The sequence below is a fragment of the Ranitomeya variabilis genome, chromosome 4 (genome assembly GCF_051348905.1).
Source record: "Ranitomeya variabilis isolate aRanVar5 chromosome 4, aRanVar5.hap1, whole genome shotgun sequence".
Taxonomy (NCBI): Eukaryota; Metazoa; Chordata; class Amphibia; order Anura; family Dendrobatidae; genus Ranitomeya; species Ranitomeya variabilis.
In genome coordinates, this window is record NC_135235.1 from 538,258,196 (window position 1) to 538,279,294 (window position 21,099).

At 47.6% G+C, this 21,099-nt stretch overlaps 2 protein-coding genes across 3 annotated transcripts in view; both read right to left on the bottom strand.

Annotated features, from left to right (window-relative positions):
• The window catches only part of NT5C3B (5'-nucleotidase, cytosolic IIIB), a 28,993-nt gene extending 22,410 nt beyond the window's left edge, over window positions 1-6,583 (bottom strand). Inside the window, exons 1-2 of one of the 2 annotated variants that reach the window (XM_077252476.1) lie at window positions 6,410-6,583; window positions 2,826-2,924 (exon numbers count right to left, since the gene is read on the bottom strand). In XM_077252476.1, the coding sequence (XP_077108591.1) occupies window positions 2,826-2,924; window positions 6,410-6,415 (105 nt within the window). In that variant the 5' untranslated portion in view covers window positions 6,416-6,583. The remainder of the gene's footprint in view (window positions 1-2,825; window positions 2,925-6,409) is intronic. The other variant, XM_077252477.1, reaches the window with a different exon arrangement.
• A 6,022-nt stretch (window positions 6,584-12,605) lies between these two features.
• On the bottom strand, window positions 12,606-19,270 carry ANKRD60 (ankyrin repeat domain 60). Its single transcript, XM_077257714.1, has 4 exons — window positions 18,918-19,270; window positions 18,298-18,428; window positions 14,701-14,866; window positions 12,606-14,362 (listed from the first exon to the last, which is right to left on the bottom strand). Exons 1-4 carry the CDS (start codon window positions 19,183-19,185, stop codon window positions 13,950-13,952), a joined length of 978 nt encoding a protein of 325 aa, XP_077113829.1. The 5' UTR covers window positions 19,186-19,270; the 3' UTR covers window positions 12,606-13,949.
• Between the last annotated feature and the right edge of the window lie 1,829 nt (window positions 19,271-21,099).

The following is a 21,099-nucleotide window of genomic DNA, read 5'->3' on the forward strand; positions in this document are numbered from 1 at the left end:
ACGGTTCCCTGAGTCAAGCTCTCCTTTGCTGGGTAACGGTCATAGCCGAGGCATGACTCTGCAGAGCCTGAAGCAATGTGGAGGTTAGGCTATCTATAGACTGCGTCATAGATTGCTACATCTAAGTGACCCATTCCGGCGTGGCATTAGATACCAAAGCATTGGTAGGGGCCTCTTGGGGCTCTGACACAGTAGTCTGAGTGCAGTCCTGGCAGTGTGGGTACACACTGCCACTGGGGAGAGCGTTCCTGCAGGCTGTGCAGAATGCATAATAGCAGTCCTGCCTGGTTCTCTTGGACCTTGAGCCCGGCATAGTGCACAGTGCAGAAGGGCTGCTATGCAGAGGACCTTACAGGCGTAGCTATGCAGAGGACCCTATAGGGGAGCTGTTGTGAAATTGGATTTTGGGCTCCCCCGGTGGCCACTGGTGGAATTGAACTGGTGTGCATCATCCTCTCTGTTCACCTGTTTCCATCAGGATGTGGGAGTCGCTATTTAGCCTTGCTCCTCTGTCACTTCCATGCCGGTCAACATTGTAATCAGAAGCCTTTCTGTGCATGTTCCTGCTGCTAGACAACTCCCAGCTAAGTTGGACTTAGTCCTTGTTTGTTTTTGCATTTTGTTCCAGTTCACAGCTGTAGTTTCGTTTCTGTGTCTGGAAAGCTCTTGTGATCTGAAATTGCCACTCTGATGTTATGAGTTAATACTAGAGTCTTAAAGTAATTTCAGGATGGTATTTTGATAGGGTTTTCAGCTGACCATGAAAGTGCCCTTTCTGTCTTCCTGCTATCTAGTAAGCGGACCTCAATTTTGCTAAACCTATTTTCATACTACGTTTGTCATTTCATCTAAAATCACCGCCAATATTTGTGGGGGCCTCTGTCTGCCTTTCGGGGAAATTTCTCTAGAGGTGAGCCAGGACTATATTTTCCTCTGCCAGGATTAGTTAGTCCTCCGGCCGGCGCTGGGCGTCTAGGGATAAAACGCAGGCTACGCTACCCGGCTACTGTTAGTTGTGCGGCAGGTTTAGTTCATGGTCAGTTTAGTTTCCATCCTTCCAAGAGCTAGTTATTATGTTTGCTGGGCTATGTTCTCTTGCCATTGAGAACCATAACAGGGAGCCTTATAGGGAATATGGATTCACATCCGAGTAAAACAACCCAGCTGTGATCTTACCCCACCAGTTTACCCCTAGGTCCAGCGCCGAAGATCCACAGTCCTGTGCCCCCCGGAGACTGGCTGGCCTGGTCCTGCTGACCGGGAGATGCAGGTTTAATCCTTGCTGCAGTAGAAATGGCTGCCGAGGAGAAGAGGCAGGGGAGAAGGGGTCGGAGAGCTGAGAAAAAGGCAGCAAAGCTGTGTAAAAACGCTCCCTTTCTGTCTTGATTCACCCCCTCTATGACACTGTAGAGGGGGTGTAAAGGGCTCCAGGCCGGCACGAAAGTCCGGGAGGGGGTCGGATCTGAACCGGACCCCCCCGGATTTAAAGGCAGGATAGCGGTGGGGCTGTAAGCGGAAGCCCGGTGAGGGGTCCCCCTGAGGCAGTATAGAGCTGGTGCTGCCGCAAGGACCGGGGCGCAGGGAGCCCTGTGTCTGTCTGTGCCATGCCTGCCTGCACCCTCCCCGGCCCCAACAGGAGCCCGCAGCTCCGACCTCAACCCAGAAACCAAGAGGAATTGGGGAAGGAGGGGGAGTCTCGACTTCGAACCAGCACCCGAGGGACTGGGGAAGGAGCAACATGGGGAATAGCCATCTCTACTTCAACAAGCACCCCGTAATAGGGGGCCGAGGAAGGAGCCATGCCGGGAGTCTCACAGGAGACCCACTTTTCTTCATCTGTAATCCGTCGGAAAAAAAACGGAGAAAAAAATCTTAGGCGTGCCTCCTATGCGACACTAAGCAAAAACTGGAGAAGGCTGACGCCGTCCAGGGGTGTATACTGCAGAGGAGGAGCCATGGTTAATCTTTTTCAGATTATGCATAGTGTTGCCTCCTAGTGGACAGCAGCATAACACCCATGGCCCTGTGTCCCCCAATGAGGCGACAGAGTAATTTACTTTATTCCTCCTGGGATTCACTCGCTTTCAGTCATGGAGGGTTCGGGGAGCGGCGAGTCATTGCTTGGTGTATGCACTGGAAGCAGGAAAAATGGGCGTTCGGAAGAAAGTAACCATCACTCACGAGGTGACTGAGAACAGGTGGTGTTGTGGGGTGCTCACAGTAAGTAGTAGTTAGCACCTACTAAATATGCTTAAAAAAATGAGTGGCCAGTAAACAGGGTGATGGCACCCAGAGTTTACTGATACATGTGATGTGTCCAATCCCACAGAAGAGGCGCTGTAGCACATATGGCTGGTAAAGGTGAATTGTGGCTATAACAAAGGTGCGAGCAGTCAGTGTAGGACAGCCTGTGTATGGGCTGTCATTGTTGTGCAGACCCCTGCCCCCCTCCAAAAGCATCTACAGTGGGCACGTGAGCGAAAACTAGAAAGATGTGGCCTGCTCTGAAAAGTCAAATGTGCCCACGAGTAGCTATGAAATGTCACTTATTAAAAAATTCTCTGTCCTCAACAGAGGGATTTCTGGTACTATCGTTTACTGCTCATTGCCTAGGTTACCTACCACCTCTGCGGTCTATCAGAGGTGGTCAGTCTCTTAGGTAAGGAGTACAGCTCTTTTCTATAGCACATTTATATAGCTTAAGTCATTCATTTACCTGGGGGAGAGATGCTGGCACTACGCACAGCTGACTGACGGAAATATGCTGGGAATCCCTTTGTGAGCAGTGGATATGGCGGCTACCATCTTGGATGCCTGTGCCTTACCTGTAATTTCTTATCTCCTCCATTTTGTAGTGCCAGGATCACCTCTCGGACCTTTTCTGGGTCCTTCATTCGGACTGTGTCTTTCTTCAGCTCTGGGATCTGAGGATGTAATTAAAGGGGTTTTATGGGATAATACATTTAGGGATAAGTCGTCCATGTGGGATCATATCGTGTGATTCTATAGCAATCTGTAGAGGGAGGGAAAAAAAAGCAGCATTCCAGTGACCACCAAGGACCCTACTAATCTCATCCAGGGGCACACTGCTGCCTCCCTGCATGTGTATGTGGTCTGTACTGTAGCTGAGGGGCCCATCTGCAGCCCACTGGCGGGTCGCTCTGTTCACACAGTGGTCCAATATCACGTTAATGACACAAACATATGTTCCTCTATACTTGGCGTTGCAATTCCTTGCCATTTTCTAGATCTCTGCTTGTTGTCTGTGTATACATTTTTTTTCTTTCTTCCGAGACTGAAATACTGCTCTGATCATGTCCGGTCACTGACCCCAAGCAGAGATCTTGTGGAGAAAGAAGCAAAGGGAAAGAGAGGGGCGATGCATTGGGTAGCAAGTTCAGACACGTGATTGCTCGTATGTGAGGCGTGGGGACCCTCACTCACCTCGTCTGGTTGTCCTAAGGCTACAGAACACTCCAGGAGGATTCTCTAACCCTGCTTAGCTTGGGTAGGGAAGAACCTAGAAGACTATGGAACATGTCTGCCATTCAGAAAACCCATCCAAGCTGACCACGTGGCTGACTGTTCCTGTTCCACCACTGGGAATCATCTTTCCATGGGATATGGGGCTAACCTGATAATCAGTGGGCGTCCGACTACCAGGACTTTTCTCGAGATGTGCACCACCACTCCATTCATTCTCTATGGGGCTGCCGCAGATAGAGGACAGTGCTCAGAAGTCCCATATTGAATGTATGGAGTGGTACATGTGCACATGTCCAGCCACAGCTATATCCAGATGGAGAGCCCTGTTCTTGGGATGAGTGAGTCCCAGGTGTCAGACCTTCACCAATCAGCAAGTTAGGGATAGGTGATAACTCATTGTTCTTGGGACAAACGAGTCCCAGGTGTCGGACCTTCACCAGTCAGCAAGTTAGGGATAGGTGATAACCCATTGTTCTTGGGACAAACGAGTCCCAGGTGTCGGACCTTCACCAATCAGTAAGTTAGGGATAGGTAATAACATTGTTCTTGGGACAAACGAGTCCCAGGTGTCGGACCTTCACCAATCAGCAATCTAGGGAAAGGTGATAACCCATTGTTCTTGGGACAAGTGAGTCCCAGGTGGCGGACCTTCACCAATCAGCAAGCTAGGGATAGGTGATAACCCATTGTTCTTGGGATGAGTGAGTCCCAGGTGGCGGACCTTCACCAATCAGCAAGCTAGGGATAGGTGATAACCCATTGTTCTTGGGATGAGTGAGTCCCAGGTGGCGGACCTTCACCAGTCAGCAAGCTAGGGATAGGTGATAACCCATTGTTCTTGGGATGAGTGAGTCCCAGGTGGCGGACCTTCACCAATAAGCAAGTTAGGGATAGGTGATAACCCATTGTTCTTGGGATGAGTGAGTCCCAGGTGGCGGACCTTCACCAATCAGCAAGCTAGGGATAGGTGATAACCCATTGTTCTTGGGACAAGTGAGTCCCAGGTGGCGGACCTTCACCAATCAGCAAGCTAGGGATAGGTGATAACCCATTGTTCTTGGGATGAGTGAGTCCCAGGTGGCGGACCTTCACCAATCAGCAAGCTAGGGATAGGTGATAACCCATTGTTCTTGGGATGAGTGAGTCCCAGGTGGCGGACCTTCACCAATCAGCAAGCTAGGGATAGGTGATAACCCATTGTTCTTGGGACAAGTGAGTCCCAGGTGGCGGACCTTCACCAATCAGCAAGCTAGGGATAGGTGATAACCCATTGTTCTTGGGACAAGTGAGTCCCAGGTGGCGGACCTTCACCAATCAGCAAGCTAGGGATAGGTGATAACCCATTGTTCTTGGGACAAGTGAGTCCCAGGTGGCGGACCTTCACCAATCAGCAAGCTAGGGATAGGTGATAACCCATTGTTCTTGGGACAAGTGAGTCCCAGGTGGCGGACCTTCACCAATCAGCAAGCTAGGGATAGGTGATAACCTATTGTTCTTGGGATGAGTGAGTCCCAGGTGGCAGACCTTCACCAATCAGCAAGTTAGGGATAGGTGATAACCTATTGTTCTTGGGATGAGTGAGTCCCAGGTGGCAGACCTTCACCAATCAGCAAGTTAGGGATAGGCGATAACCCATTAACGACATTGCCAAAGGTGTTAGAACAGCATTCACACTTCTCAGCACACCGGGAGCAGCACTTCTGTATCTGTGTAAGCAAACTGGTGGAGGACTGACACCCAAAGCTGATAAGAAATGAAGGACAGCATCCAGTCCAGGTGAAAGTGTTCACAAAACGATTCCTTTATTTGCCAAAGTGCAACGTTTCGACCCAAATGGGTCTTTATCAAGCTTGCTTGATAAAGACCCATTTGGGTCGAAACGTTGCACTTTGGCAAATAAAGGAATCGTTTTGTGAACACTTTCACCTGGACTGGATGCTGTCCTTCATTTCTTATCTGGTATGTACATCTTCCATGGGGGTCCAGTGGAACTAGGACGTGCATCCGCTTATCCGTGTGCTGTTGGCCAGCTACCCTTTATATTGACACCCAAAGCTGGTCTTGAACATACAGGCCACCAGAGTAAGGTGCGGGTCTCTTAACACGTCTGATGCACCGTTGTAGCTGCCATAAACTGCTACAAATTTCAGCTGCAATGAGTGACAGTTTTCTGGTGCACATTGTTGACTGCTCGTTGCCTAGGTGACATACCACCTCTGCGGTCTATCAGCGGTGGTCAGTCTCTCAGGGAAGGAGTCCGGCTCTGAAGGTGGCCATATGCTGGATCCGGACAGCTAGTTCCGGCCAGTGACGGGACGAGGCCGTGGGCCCAAACTGACCATTAAGCACGAGCGCTCCTGAAGTAAGAACCTAAGCCCCTTTAACATTCACACGACAGGTCAATTTCTCCATGAATTGGGGCTGATTTCTTTACTAGGCTGAAGATTCTCCGCCTACAAATCTGGATAGAAATGTGCAGTGTATCCACGTGAATATACAAGAGACGGGTTTATTCCTTCACCAAATCGCCATTTATAGGGAATCTGTGAATAGGTTTTTTGGTAGCTATGGAATCTGAGGACAGCATGATGTAGGGGCAGAGAGCCTGATTCCAGCAATGTGTCACTTACTGGGCTACTTGCTGCAGTTTGATAGATTCCTTTTTTCTCTGCTGCAGCTGTAGCAGAGCTGAAATCCTGAGCTGTGTAACCCCGCCCACACCCCTGATAGGCAGCTTGGGGGCGGGGTTACAGGTCAGATGGACTGGTCTGCACAGGCCGCCTGGTCCTTAATGATAAGCAGCGCGGGGATTATCCCAGGGGTGTACAGACAGGATGGAAAGGACAAGCTCCCCCCACACTGTGCATCAGCAGCAATGGCGGCTCCGGTGTGTCACTGCACCGCGGCCACACACCTTACTCACCAGCATGCTGCACCTGAGCTACCGCGTCCCGGCCGCTGTGTGACTGCAGGGAACTGAACTCTATGGGACCGGCGCTTAGAGAACGCGCTGTATCACTCCGTACAGCGCCCCCTGGTGGCTGGCTACATCGGTAACACACACGTGCCGCATACGTGTATACCACACACAGGAAGCGCTGCACGTCGCTTCCGGGTCACAACAACCTTTCGGGTGACGCAGTTCTGTGGTCGCTGGATGGTTCCGTCCGCCATTTTCTTGGTTGAGGAAACGCGATGATCAAATATAATACAATGTTACCGTACAAATTAAAGGGGCCATAATACTTAGTTGGATCCTTGAAAACAAGTGTTAATGTTGCCCATAGAAACCAATAGGATCACCGGACTGAATAAAATTAAATTGAAAGTTGGCATTTGCATGCTGCAGGCAACTCGTTTTGAAGTGTAGTTTTTACACATTGGGAGAAACTTAGTTTTTTTTTTAATTTATGGACACAAGATGTTCAAGAATTATTAACGCACATACCAGCTTTTAGTCACACTCGGGGCATTGTTGTGAACAGTTCTGTTGTTTAAGTCGCCCTTTATCCTCTCATAGGAACATCCCATGCAGCCTCCCACTCACAGTATAATGCAGCATCATCCAAACACAGTATAATGCAGCCCCCCCACACTATAATGCAGCCCCCCCACACAATATAATGCAGCCCCCACACACAGTATAATGTGGCCCCCACACAGTATAATGCAGCCCCCCACACACTATAATGCAGCCCCCCCCACACAGTATAATGCAGCCCCCCACTCAGTATAATGCAACCCCCCACACACAGTATAATGCAGCCCCCCCACACAGTATAATGCAGCCCCCCACACAGTATAATGCAGCCCCCCACTCACAGTACAATGCAGCCCCCACTCACAGTATAATGCAGCCCCCACACAGTATAATGCAGCCCCCCACACAGTATAATGCAGCCCCCCACTCACATTATAATGCAGCCCCCACACAGTATAATGCACCCCCCCCCACTCACAGTATAATGCAGCACCATCCAAACACAGTATAATGCAGCCCCCCACACACTATAATGCAGCCCCCCACACACAGTATAATGCAGCCCCCCACTCACAGTATAATGCAGCCCCCCACTCACAGTATAATGCAGCCCCCCACACAGTATAATGCAGCCCCCCACTCACAGTATAATGCAGACCCCACTCACAGTATAATGCAGCCCCCCACTCAGTATAATGCAGCCCCCCACTCACAGTATAATGCAGCCCCCCCACACAGTATAATGCAGCCCCCCACACAGTATAAAGCAGCCCCTCACACACAGTATAATGCAGCCCCCTACACAGTATAATGCAGCCCCCACTCACAGTATAATGCAGCCCCCCACTCACAGTATAATGCAGCATCATCCAAACACAGTATAATGCAGCCCCACACACAGTATAATGCAGCCCCACCCACACAGTATAATGCAGCCCCCCACTCACAGTATAATGCAGCCCCCCACACAGTATAATGCAGCCCCCCACTCACAGTATAATGCAGACCCCACTCACAGTATAATGCAGCCCCCCACTCACAGTATAATGCAGCCCCTCCACTCACAGTATAATGCAGCCCCCCACTCACAGTATAATGCATCCCCCCACTCAGTATAATGCAGCCCCCCACTCACAGTATAATGCAGCCCCCCCACACAGTATAATGCAGCCCCCCCCACACAGTGTAATGCAGCCCCCACTCACAGTATAATGCAGCCCCCCACTCACAGTATAATGCAGCCCCCCACAGTATAATGCAGCCCCCACACAGTATAAAGCAGCCCCTCACACACAGTATAATGCAGCCCCCCACACAGTATAATGCAGCCCCCACTCACAGTATAATGCAGCCCCCCACTCACAGTATAATGCAGCAGCATCCAAACACAGTATAATGCAGCCCCACACACAGTATAATGCAGCCCGCCACACACAGTATAATGCAGCCCCCCACACACAGTATAATGCAGCCCCCCACTCAGTATAATGCAGCCCCCCACTCACAGTATAATGCAGCCCCCCACTCACGGTATAATGCAGCCCCCCACAGTATAATGCAGCCCCCCACACAGTATAATGCAGCCCCCCCACACAGTATAATGCAGCCCCCCACTCACAGTATAATGCAGCCCCCCACACAGTATAATGCAGCCCCCCACACAGTATAATGCACCCCCCCACTCACAGTATAACGCAGCCCCCCACTCACAGTATAATGCAGCCCCCACTCACAGTATAATGCAGCCCCCACTCACAGTATAATGCAGCCCCCCCACACAGTATAATGCAGCCCCCCACACAGTATAATGCAGCCCTCCACTCACAGTATAATGCAGCCCCCCACTCACAGTATAATGCAGCCCCCCACTCACAGTATAATGCAGCCCCCCACACACAGTATAATGCAGCCCCCCACTCACAGTATAATGCAGCCCCCCACAGTATAATGCAGCCTCCCACACAGTATAATGCAGCCCCCCACACAGTATAATGCAGCCCCCCACACACAGTATAATGCAGCCCCCCACTCACAGTATAATGCAGCCCCCCACAGTATAATGCAGCCCCCCCACACTATAATGCAGCCCCCCACACAGTATAATGCAGCCCCCCACACACAGTATAATGCAGCCCCCCCACACAGTATAATGCAGCCCCCCCACTCACAGCATAATGCAGCCCCCCACTCACAGTATAATGCAGCATCATCCAAACACAGTATAATGCAGCCCCCCCACACACTATAATGCAGCCCCCCACACACAGTATAATGCAGCCCCCACTCACAGTATAATGCAGCCCCCCACAGTATAATGCAGCCCCCCACACACAGTATAATGCAGCCCCCCACTCACAGTATAATGCAGCCCCCACAGTATAATGCAGCCCCCCACACAGTATAATGCAGCCCCCCACACAGTATAATGCAGCCCCCCACTCACAGTATAATGCAGCCCCCCACACAGTATAATGCAGCCCTCACTCACAGTATAATGCAGCCCCCCACACAGTATAATGCAGCCCCCACTCACAGTATAATGCAGCTCCCAGTCACAGTATAATGCAGCCCCCCCACTCACAGTATAATGTAGCCCCCACTCACAGTATAATGCAGCCCCCACTCACAGTATAATGCAGCCCCCACTCACAGTATAATGCAGTCCCCCACTCACAGTATAATGCAGCCCCCCCACTCACAGTATAATGCAGCCCCCCACTCACAGTATAATGCAGCCCCCCACTCACAGTATAATGCAGCCCCCCCACAGTATAATGCAGCCCCCCACACAGTATAATGCAGCCCTCCACACACAGTATAATGCAGCCCCCCACTCACAGTATGATGCAGCCTCCCACTCACAGTATAATGCAGCCCCCCACTCACAGTATAATGCAGCCCCCACTCACAGTATAATGCAGCCCCCACTCACAGTATAATGCAGCCCCCCACTCACAGTATAATGCAGCCCCCCCACTCACAGTATAATGCAGCCCCCCACACAGTATAATGCAGCCCCCCACTCACAGTATAATGCAGCCCCCACTCACAGTATAATGCAGCCCCCCACTCACAGTATAATGCAGCCCCTCCACTTACAGTATAATGCAGCCCCCACACAGTATAATGCAGCCCCCCACTCACAGTATAATGCAGCCCCCCACTCAGTTTAGTGCAGCCCCCCAAACACACACTATAATGCAGCCCCCACACACAGTACAGTGCAGCCCCCCTCCACACACAGTATAATGCAGCCCCCCACTCACAGTATAGTGCAGCCCCCCAAACACACAATATAATGCAGCCCCAACACAGTACAGTGCAGCCCCCCTCCACACACAGCATAGTCACAACAGTCTCAAAAGACAATGTAGACATGTAAAGTTAATAGTTAAAATCATATAAAGTAATAAGTGATAAATGATATTTCTATTTCTTTCACCACATGTGTACCATGGACATAATGAAGGGCATATCAGCAAAATAGATCATGAACAGCGAAGAAAACCAAGTTTAAAACCCAAATGAAGTGAAAAGAATAAATGTTATTTATTATAATGATAAAAATAAGATGAAGGTGGAAACAAATACACAGGGGAAAAGAAGGGACACAATACACAGGGGACAGGCTAAAATCATAATGATAAAATGGTAGCAACCAAGAAAACGAGATGATAGTGCAGCGCCCCAGAGTCCTGGTTGTTGCAGTTATGTCATTCTTCCAGCGATATTACGTCTGTAAGGCAATAAAGGAGATCTCTTTACAGGTATCACAACCATACACTACACTTCACACTCCAGGCCGCCAGGGGGAGCTACGCTCCTATCTATTAGGGCACTCCTCACAATTAGGTAAAACTGGTGGTCTGGACAGAAAGTGAGGCAGAAGGAGGGAGAAGCTGGCTGGAGCGAGTTCCAGTCAGATCCAGACTGCGGTCTGAGGAGGACGAGGGTCCATGGAGCTGCGCCTGCCCCACGTGCGGCAGCATCCAAAGAAAGAGACATTAGAAGAGAAGTGTATTGCAGAGGGTGAGAAACGATGTCACAGCAAAAAAGGAGAGGAAACCAGAAGGAGTTCTGCCCTGTGAAAGGCTGCCTCCTTCTGAGGCGCAAGAATCTGGTGGCCGGCATACCGAGGTAGTAAGGATCTCTACGCGTTGCTCCAGAGACTGGCAGGACAGTTAATTCCACGTTAGCTGCCCGACCTTTATACCCAGGAGGCACGGTGGCAACTTGTGGGGGCCGGGGCGTGATAGAGTCCCTGTAAAAAGCCTCAGGCCACCAGTCATACGGGTTTGTCCTATCCATTCCATCTGGGGGACAGAGAGAAAGAGACTTAACATCCAGAATAGTTGTGAGGACCTTACCGAGAAGCCCAGCAGGGAGGTACTACAACACCCAGGCGCTAGAGGAAGGCTACTGATTTCCACCTGGATAAGCGGACTCTGGACTTGCCTTCAGAACGGCCGGACTCTGCCTGCCCTGTGGTCCGTACCCCCCTGGACTGTGGATGCTGAAGCCTTCAGTAAAGGTAAAGAGACTGCAACCCTGTGTCCTCGTTCTTCACTGCACCTCACACCATTCACCACCTACACATCTGGGAAGCCCTGGGGATATACGTCACCTGTGGGAAGGTATACCATCTAGCTGCCATAACATCACCCCAGCGGAACCCTCACAGCAGCGTCGGTCACCCTGACCGAATACCACAGGTGGCGTCACAAACATTTTCCCCTTTAAAGACCTTTCCCCATTTACAACGGACGTCCCCTAGGGCCACGGACCAGGTCAGCCACCGTGACATCCCCCGCCGAGAGAACCAAAGAACCCGGTACCGAGTACCCCACGGTCCTATGGGGGCGCTCCAACTTTAATGTCAGGAGTAAACAAAATATCTAAATAAATACTGCGCTGCTGATATATCAGAAATATTGATGATACATGCAAAAAACATGGACCCACAAGGGGAACAGCTACAGTAGCAAGAAAGGCAATGTGAAGATTAGTAGATGATAATAAAGTGCATATACCTATATCCATAGGCTGAAATATGAACATACTGCCATGATATCCCATAGTGTGGTACCTGTGAGAAGATGAAGGCGAGAGGGGTCCAAGTCTGTCCCAAGGGTGCGTCCACTCTATGGATATGCTTAGTCACTAGGCACTTACCTCTCCCCGTTCCCCCACTGCTCTAGCTTCTGCAGCGCTTCTCATCAGGTCCCCTGCTGGCACAGCATTGTGCACCATGAAGTGACGGCATTGTGCACCCGCTGAGTCCAAAATTTTGCAAATTTTCAACTTAGTCTTTTTATCCAAGCGGGCATGGTCCTCACTCAGCTCTTCTCTGTGGGAGTCTTGAGGATCAGGCTCAGTTGGCCAAGAAGCCTACATTTACATATATTGACGAGGGGGTTATATTTCAGAAGTAGAAGTAAACAACATCATAAATTCAGGAAAACGGCGGCATTTACATCAGGTAAAAAGAATGCAAGTGACAGGCCCTTTGTAAGCTGTGTAGATGGCGCCTGTCCTCTATTCATATTCTAATCGCTTGGCATGAGAACCAAGCTCTGCTCTCACTTTCCTTGACAATTGTCGGCCACTAGTAATGATGTGGTCAGGGATCACCTCCGCTGATCTTCGAAACAATTTAATGATGTTTGTACATTATTTTCTCAGCTGCATTTGCATACCATAGTACCTTGTTCTTGCTGTAATATTTGCATACCGCCCCGTCCACTGTAATGCTATGAATACATTTTGTAACTTTGACTCCCAAAATGTTTTTTCTTTTTTAATTTCTAAGTATTACCCTTATTATTCAGTGCCCCATGACCGCTGTGACCTGAAAACAAAATATAGGAAAGAGTAAAAATAATCAAGCACCTCCACAAAATCTTCAGGCTTTATTTACCGTAATACATTTCCAATATAAAAATGAAATAGCCAGCATGATACAAGCGGTAATATCCTTGCATCAGGTTTTGAACCCTTGTGGTTTCTTTGTCTGTTACCTTTATTAAAAAAATACATCTCTGATCACATGCTTCTGAGATTTTTCAGACTAGGGCGTAGACGGGAAGGTGCAATGAACTGCTCGGCCATAGGTGCACCGCGAGCCTGTGCTTGGTTTGAACAGTCATTTTATGATGACAGTATTACATGTTAATAGTACTATGTGCTGATACCTATTACAATCATTAGAGATCTGGTATAATATAGAGTTAAAGGGAATCTGTCAGGTTTTTGCTGTTTAATCTGAGAGCAGCCTAATGTAGTGGCAGAGACCATGATTCCAGCGATGTGTCACTTACTGGGCTGCTTACTGTAGTTTTGATAACAGTAAGAAAGCTTCCAATCGGTGATGTGGGCGGGGTTATACAGAGCTCAACATTCCAAGCTCTGCTAGATCTGCAGGAGATAAAACAGTAATTTTACCAAAACTGTAGCAAGCAGCCCAATAAGTGATACATCGCTGGAATCGGGGTCTCTGCCTCTACATCATGATTCTCTCAGATGACATAGCAACAACCTGGTGGCAGATTTCCTTTAATGCCACCTTGTATCCAAGTTGTGATAAAGCACGCATGAGGGGTTGAAACTCGTCCCTGGGATATTACTGCTTGTATCATGCTGGATGTTTAATTTGTATACGGAAAATGTATTACATAAAGCCTGAAGATTGTGCAGAGGTGCTGGATTATTATTTTTTTTTTCCTACATGTGCAAAAAGTCAGAGATCCAGGAGAAAATCTGTGCACCCCCAGATGAGCTATAGCCGTCATGTCGTGAGGAACGCGCACATCAACTGTTTCGACCCTAACATGTGTTATCTTGACTCTGCGGAGTCTCTCCACCAGCGTGTGGCACATGTCCTGGGCCTTTGTGAGGTTTTCTCCCCTTTTTTGTCTGTACTTTTCTGCTGAATGATTTAGTCCTTCAAAAAGTGCCAATCACCTCTTTATTCTCCCTCTTTTGTCTATTTTACATTTTTTCGGACAGGTGTCTTTTTTGGTGGGGCACTGATGTGTGTCCCGAAGAAGTCTTGCACCTGGGTGAGATTTGCCATGTATTTGATTGCATACGAGCCCGTCAACCAGGTCTTCTGTTTCGAATCAAATTTTTGATGTGCGAAGAGTTCGGAACTTTCCAGATGACTTTTCACCGACACGTTGGCTGCTCTCTCCTCCCACTGGAACCGGAAGAGTTTCTGTTCGCTTTTCACTTTGCCCCATGTTCGTGCCATGTCCAGCGCTGTCTGCCCTCTTCTGTTGGTGACCTGTGTTTCGGCTCCATTACTTAATAGCTCTTGGAGGCAGTCATTTTGGCCCATGGCTGCTGCCACGTGTAGAGGAGTATTACCAAGCTGGGTCTTGTACTGTACATTGTGTCCTACCCAAGAGAAATACACAGTGGTCAGCAATGACATCAGATCTCAGGGTAGGTGGTAAGTTGCAAATGTGGGAACACCACTGGCTGAAAGACCCCTAAACACATATTTTTGGCCAACAGCTGTTCCTCCCGACTCCCCAAGTCACAGTAACAGTCAGCCCGGCTGAGCGCTCCTGTGTCCTCTAGGAGACCACTGCGACCAGATCCTGCTGGCAACAGTATATCTCCCTGCCGAACAAAAAGATCGGCTGCTGAAATTTCAATGGACGGATCCTTCTCTCTCCCCATGTCATCAGAATACATAAAAGACTAACGGCTGATCCCACCAACCATCTTACCAATCCGTGAAAGGAATCGCACTATGTGCAGGTGGCCGCGGTGGGCCGCGATGTACAGGGCTATGCCTGCTCTAGTAGCCAGCCACTCTTTCTTCTCCATTGTATCCAAGCGTAATGAATTCTCAGTGTTGTATGTAGAATCTGGGGTGACACCCACATTTATCAGCTGATGAGAAAATGGAATAATGTTACTATGTAGTTCCAGAAGCCGCCATCACAGAACAGAAAGTGGTACATCGAGGGCCAATAATTAGGATATGTCATCACTGTCTGATCACTAGGAGTCCGACCAGTGGCGTAACTAGAGTCTGATGGGCCCCTGGTGCATGATTTACACTGGGGCCCCCCATCATAAATATATGTCCTCCATCCTGGTATATGTGTCTCTCATCCTGATATATATATGCCCTCCATCCTGGTATATATGTCCCCCATCCTGGTATACTGTATACATATGTGCTCCCTCCTGGTATAGATCCTTCATCCTGGTATATACATATGTGCTTCATCCTGGTATATATCCCCTATCTTTCACCCAACCACTAACCACGAGTGGAGTAAAAGTTTTGGTGTTATCATTCATAGTCTCTGAAAAAAGGCCATGAAAGAAAAACATTCTGCTGGGGTATGTAAACTTTTGAGCACAACTGTATGTCACTTATCCTGGGCTCCATCCAAATGGATATATATTCCCCATATTGGTATAAGTCCCTTATCCTAGGCCCCATCCTGGTATATATATATATATATATATATATATATATATATATATATATATATATATATATATATATATATATATATATATATTCCCCATCTTGGTATATGTCCCTTATCTTGGGCCCCATCCTCATGTATATATCCCTCATCCTGGTATATGTCCCTTATCCTGGGCCCCATCCTAATATATATCCCCATCCTGGTATATGTCTCTTATCCTGGGCACTACCCTGGTATATATTTCCCATCGTGCTATATGTCCCCTGTTCTGACGCTATTCTTAATCTATAGACAAAAATAAACTATTATACTCACCAGGGGCGTACATAGCAGAAGTAGGGCGTACATAGAATAAGCATAATGCACTCCCCATAGTCCCCCATATAGTATAATGCACAGCCCATAGTCCTCCTTATAATATAATGCACAGCCCATAGTCCTCCATATAATACACAGTCCATAGTCCTCCATATAGTATAATACACAGCCCATAGCCATCCATATAATATAATGCACAGCCCATAGTCCTTCATGTAGTATAATGCACAGTCCATAGTCATCCATGTAGTATAATGCACAGTCCATAGTCCTCCATATAATATAATGTACAGCCCATAGTCCTCCATATAATATAATACACAGCCCATAGTCCTCCATATAATATAATGCACCCTCCACAGTCCTCCATATATAATGCACTTACCACAGTCCTCCATATATAATGCACAGCCCATAGTCCTCCATATAGTATAATGCACAGCCCATAGTCCTCCATATAATATAATGCACCATCCACAGTCATAATGCACCCTCCACAGTCGTCCATATATAATGCACAGCCCATAGTCCTCCATATAATGTAATGCACAGCCCATAGTCCTCCATGTAGTATAATGTACAGTCCACAGTCATTCATGTAGTATAATGCACAGCCCATAGTCCTCCATATAGTATAATACACAGCCCATAGCCATCCATATAATATAATGCACAGTCCACAGTCATCCATGTAGTATAATGCACAGTCCATAGTCATCCATGGGGTATAATGCACAGTCCAAAGTCATCCATGGGGTATAATGCACAAGTCCTTAGTCATCCATGTTGTATAATGCACAGTCCACAGTCATCCATGTAGTATAATGCACAGTCCACAGTCATCCATGGGGTATAATGCACAGTCCACAGTCATCCATGGGGTATAATGCACAGTCCATAGTCATCCATGTAGTATAATGCACAGTCCACAGTCATCCATGGGGTATAATGCACAGTCCATAGTCATCCATGGGGTATAATGCACAGTCCATAGTCATTCATGTAGTATAATGCACAGTCCATAGTCATCCATGTAGTATAATGCACAGTCCATAGTCATCCATGTAGTATAATGCACAGTCCATAGTCATCCATGTAGTATAATGCACAGTCCATAGTCATCCATGTAGTATAATGCACAGTCCATAGTCATCCATGTAGTATAATGCACAGTCCATAGTCATCCATGTGGTATAATGCCCAGTCCAAAGTCATCCATGGGGTATAATGCACAGTCCATAGTAACATAGTAACATAGTAACATAGTTAGTAAGGCCGAAAAAAGACATTTGTCCATCCAGTTCAGCCTATATTCCTATATTCCATCATAATAAATCCCCAGATCTACGTCCTTCTACAGAACCTAATAATTGTATGATACAATATTGTTCTGCTCCAGGAAGACATCCAGGCCACTCTTGAACCCCTCGACTGAGTTCGCCATCACCACCTCCTCAGGCAAGCAATTCCAGATTCTCACTGCCCTAACAGTAAAGAATCCTCTTCTATGTTGGTGGAAAAACCTTCCCTCCTCCAGACGCAAAGAATGCCCCCTTGTGCCCGTCACCTTCCTTGGTATAAACAGATCCTCAGCGAGATATTTGTATTGTCCCCTTATATACTTATACATGGTTATTAGATCGCCCCTCAGTCGTCTTTTTTCTAGACTAAATAATCCTAATTTCGCTAATCTATCTGGGTATTGTAGTTCTCCCATCCCCTTTATTAACTTTGTTGCCCTCCTTTGTACTCTCTCTAGTTCCATTATATCCTTCTTGAGCACCGGTGCCCAAAACTGGACACAGTACTCCATGTGCGGTCTAACTAGGGATTTGTACAGAGGTAGTATAATGCTCTCATCATGTGTATCCAGACCTCTTTTAATGCACCCCATGATCCTGTTTGCCTTGGCAGCTGCTGCCTGGCACTGGCTGCTCCAGGTAAGTTTATCATTAACTAGGATCCCCAAGTCCTTCTCCCTGTCAGATTTACCCAGTGGTTTCCCGTTCAGTGTGTAATGGTGATATTGTCATCCATGTTGTATAATGCACAGTCCATAGTCATCCATGTAGTATAATGCACAGTCCATAGTCATCCATGTAGTATAATGCACAGTCCATAGTCATCCATGTAGTATAATGCACAGTCCATAGTCATCCATGTAGTATAATGCACAGTCCATAGTCATCCATGTGGTATAATGCACAGTCCACAGTCATCCATGTAGTATAATGCACAGTCCATAGTCATCCATATAGTAGTATGGCCACCGTGTACTCAATGATTTTAAAAAAAAAACCAAGCTCCCATCCGCTCCACTGCTGTGCGGTGTCCTCTTCTGAAGCGGGCAGTGACTTCAGTGTGCAAGCGATGGGAGCGCATTACGCCCCTGCCATGTGCCCCCAGTCACGTGCACGCTGACGTCAGCTGCTGGCCTCTGATTGGCCGGCAGCGTGTATTGCTGAATGCAGACCCGACAGGTCTCTGCACCACAATACACTTCAGCTGAATGTGCGTCCGAGGACCCCTATTACAATGACTACAGGGGCCATACAGTACCTTGGCTAAGTCTCCTTTAGCTGCAAATGTTATCAGATCCGTTAGGCCATCGTAAGGCCAGACCCTCATAGACAGCGTTCCTCCGGGAATAACTGCATTAAACTTCAATGTGGAACCATCAGGCATGTCCCCTACAAGAGAAGAAACAGGAAATGACACGAATGATGTGACAGTAGAGAGTGAGGTCAAACCTAGGGCTAGAAACATACAATGGCGGCTGGCACTTTTTACACATTTCGCCATATTTGTACATTTCTCCCCATTTTACAGTACATTTTAAGATGAAATAAATGGAGTCATGCTAAACTATAACTCATCTTGCAAAAAAACAAAGCCTCATCTATAAGAAAAAAAATATGGCTTTTGGAGGAATGGAAGGAAAAAGCTAAGGTGGAAAAATTGGCTGAGGCGGGAAAAGGTTTGGTTTTTCCTAATAGGAGAGATATATTTGTGCTCCACATAAAGGGATGATATAGGTCAACATTTCTTATTTGCAGTGAGTGGAAACAGCGCCACTTGTACCTGCAGGCTGTGCTTGGTACTGCAGCCCAGCCCCATTTCTCTGCATAGCGCCCCCTATAAAGGGCTCTGCTCCCACTTCTGCAGATGCAGCCACCCACCATCATCCAGGTAGGACAGAGCCTGCAGGTGTTTGGGGATCCCAGCCAGCAGCTCCAGCTGCTCCTTCACCTCCCCCACAGTCACCAGCTGGCTGCAGCCGGCTACACAGAACTTCTCCCCGGTCTCCCGCAGCCGGACCTTCACAGTGAAGAGTCTATCACGAGGGGTGGTGGTCCCAGGATGCGGGGGCTTCATCTTTCCCCGGGAAGCCATGCAGAGTACGGTTACAAAAAAGGTATCCAAGTCTCCTAGGTAACGAGTAAACATCCCGCGCCTCCTCCAATCAGCCCCTCGGCAAAGTGTGAACGTTCCAAGGTTGCTAGGCAACCATAACTCTGCTAGCGTCTGAGCTGTGGGATCCCCGGGCGGTGTAGGGTCGCACTGCTGCGCTGTTTCCAGGACAGGGCCGGTTTATTGCTGTGCTATCACCTCCTCCAAACAGAATATGGGGGAGGAAGCTCCTTACACTTTATGGAGGAAATACCTCAGTAGAGTTTGTTTTTTAACCCCTTCATTTTTGGGGTTTTCATTTTTTCCTCCCCTTCTTCCCAGAGCCATAACTATTTTTTACATTTTTCTGTCCACATAAACATATGAGAGTTTGTTTTTTCTGCGGGGCGACTTGTACTTTTGAACGACACCATTCATTTTACCACATAGTGTACTGGAAATAAATTCCATGTGGGGAAAAATGTGAAAAAACCCTTCAATTCTACTGTTTTTTGGGAATTGTTTTTACGGTGTCCATTTTGTGGTAAAATTGATCTCGCAATATGATTCTGCTCATCGGTACGATTACGGTGATAGCAAACGTGCAGAAGTTTACAAAAAAAACATTTTTTTCTGGTTGTGTCTCCATCTTCCGAGACCTGTAGCGTTTTTATTATTCTGTCGGTGGAGCTGTGCGCAGGCTTATTTTTTGCGGGGTGAGACAACGTTTTTATTAATACCATTTTGGGATAAATGTGACGTTTTGATCGCTTGTTACAGCATTGTTTGTGGAATTGCAGCCAACAAAAAACTTCATTTTGCATTCTTGAATTTTTTTTTCCATTTATGGTGTTTTCCGAATGGTTTAATTATTTTTATATTGTGATAGATCAGACTTTTCTGATCACAGAGATACCACATATTTATATTTTTTAACCTCTTTCTGACCTCGGACGGGATAGTACGTCTGAGGCCAGATGCCCTGCTTTGATGCGGGCTCCAGTGCTGAGCCCGAATGAAAGCCGGGACATGTCAGCTGTTTTGTACAGCTGACATATGCCCGCAATAGCGACGGATGGAATCGCGATTCACCCACTCTATTAACTAGTTAACTAGGCATTTAACTACCGCTTCCGGCCATTGGGCCGGAAATGAGCACATCGCCATCCCCCGTCACATGATTGGGGGTCAGCGATGTGTCGGCATGACAACCTGAGGTCTCCTTGAGACCTCTATGTTTGTTGATGCCGGTTTGCTGTGAGCGCCACCCTGTGGTCGGCGCTCATAGCAAGCCTGTAATTCTGCTACATAGGAGCGATCTGAGCATCGCTCCTATGTAGCTGAGCCAATCCAGTTGTGCCAGCTTCTAGCCTCAAGCATGGCAAAAGTTAAAAAAAATGTTTAAAAAAGAAAAAAATATGAAAAAAAATATATAAAAGTTTAAGTCACCCCCCTTTCGCCCCATTCAAAATAAAACAATTAAAAATATCAAATATACACATATTTGGTATCTCCAGGTTCAGAATCGCCCGATCTATCAATAAAAAAAAGCATTAACCTGATCGCTAAACGGCGTAGCGAGAACAAATTAGAAACTCCTGAATTACGTTTTTGGTCGCCGTGACATTGCATTAAGATGCAATAACGGGTGATCAAAAGAACGTATCCGCACAAAAGTGGTATCATTAATAACGTCAGCTCGGCACGCAAAAAATAAGCCCTCACCTGACCCCAGATCACGAAAAATGGAGACTCTACGGGTGTCGGAAAATGGTGTTGGTTTTTGTTTTTTTTTTAGCAAAGTTTGGAATTTTTATTTTCACCACTTAGATAAAAAATAACCTAGACATGTTTGGTGTCTATGAACTCGTAATGACCTGGAGAATCATAATGGCAGGTCAGTTTTAGCACTTAGTGAACCTAGCAAAAAAGCCAATAAAAAAACAAGTGTGGGATTGCACTTTTTTTGCA

Coding starts and splice junctions, on each gene's coding strand:
- ANKRD60 (XM_077257714.1), bottom strand. CDS start 19,185: ATGTTTACTCGTTACCTAGGAGACTTGGATACCTTTTTTGTAACCGTA. Junction 14,867..18,297: donor CTAAAGGAGACTTAGCCAAG/GTACTGTATGGC, acceptor TTTTCTCATCAG/CTGATAAATGTGGGTGTCAC. Junction 14,363..14,700: donor GCGATTCCTTTCACGGATTG/GTAAGATGGTTG, acceptor TCTCTTGGGTAG/GACACAATGTACAGTACAAG.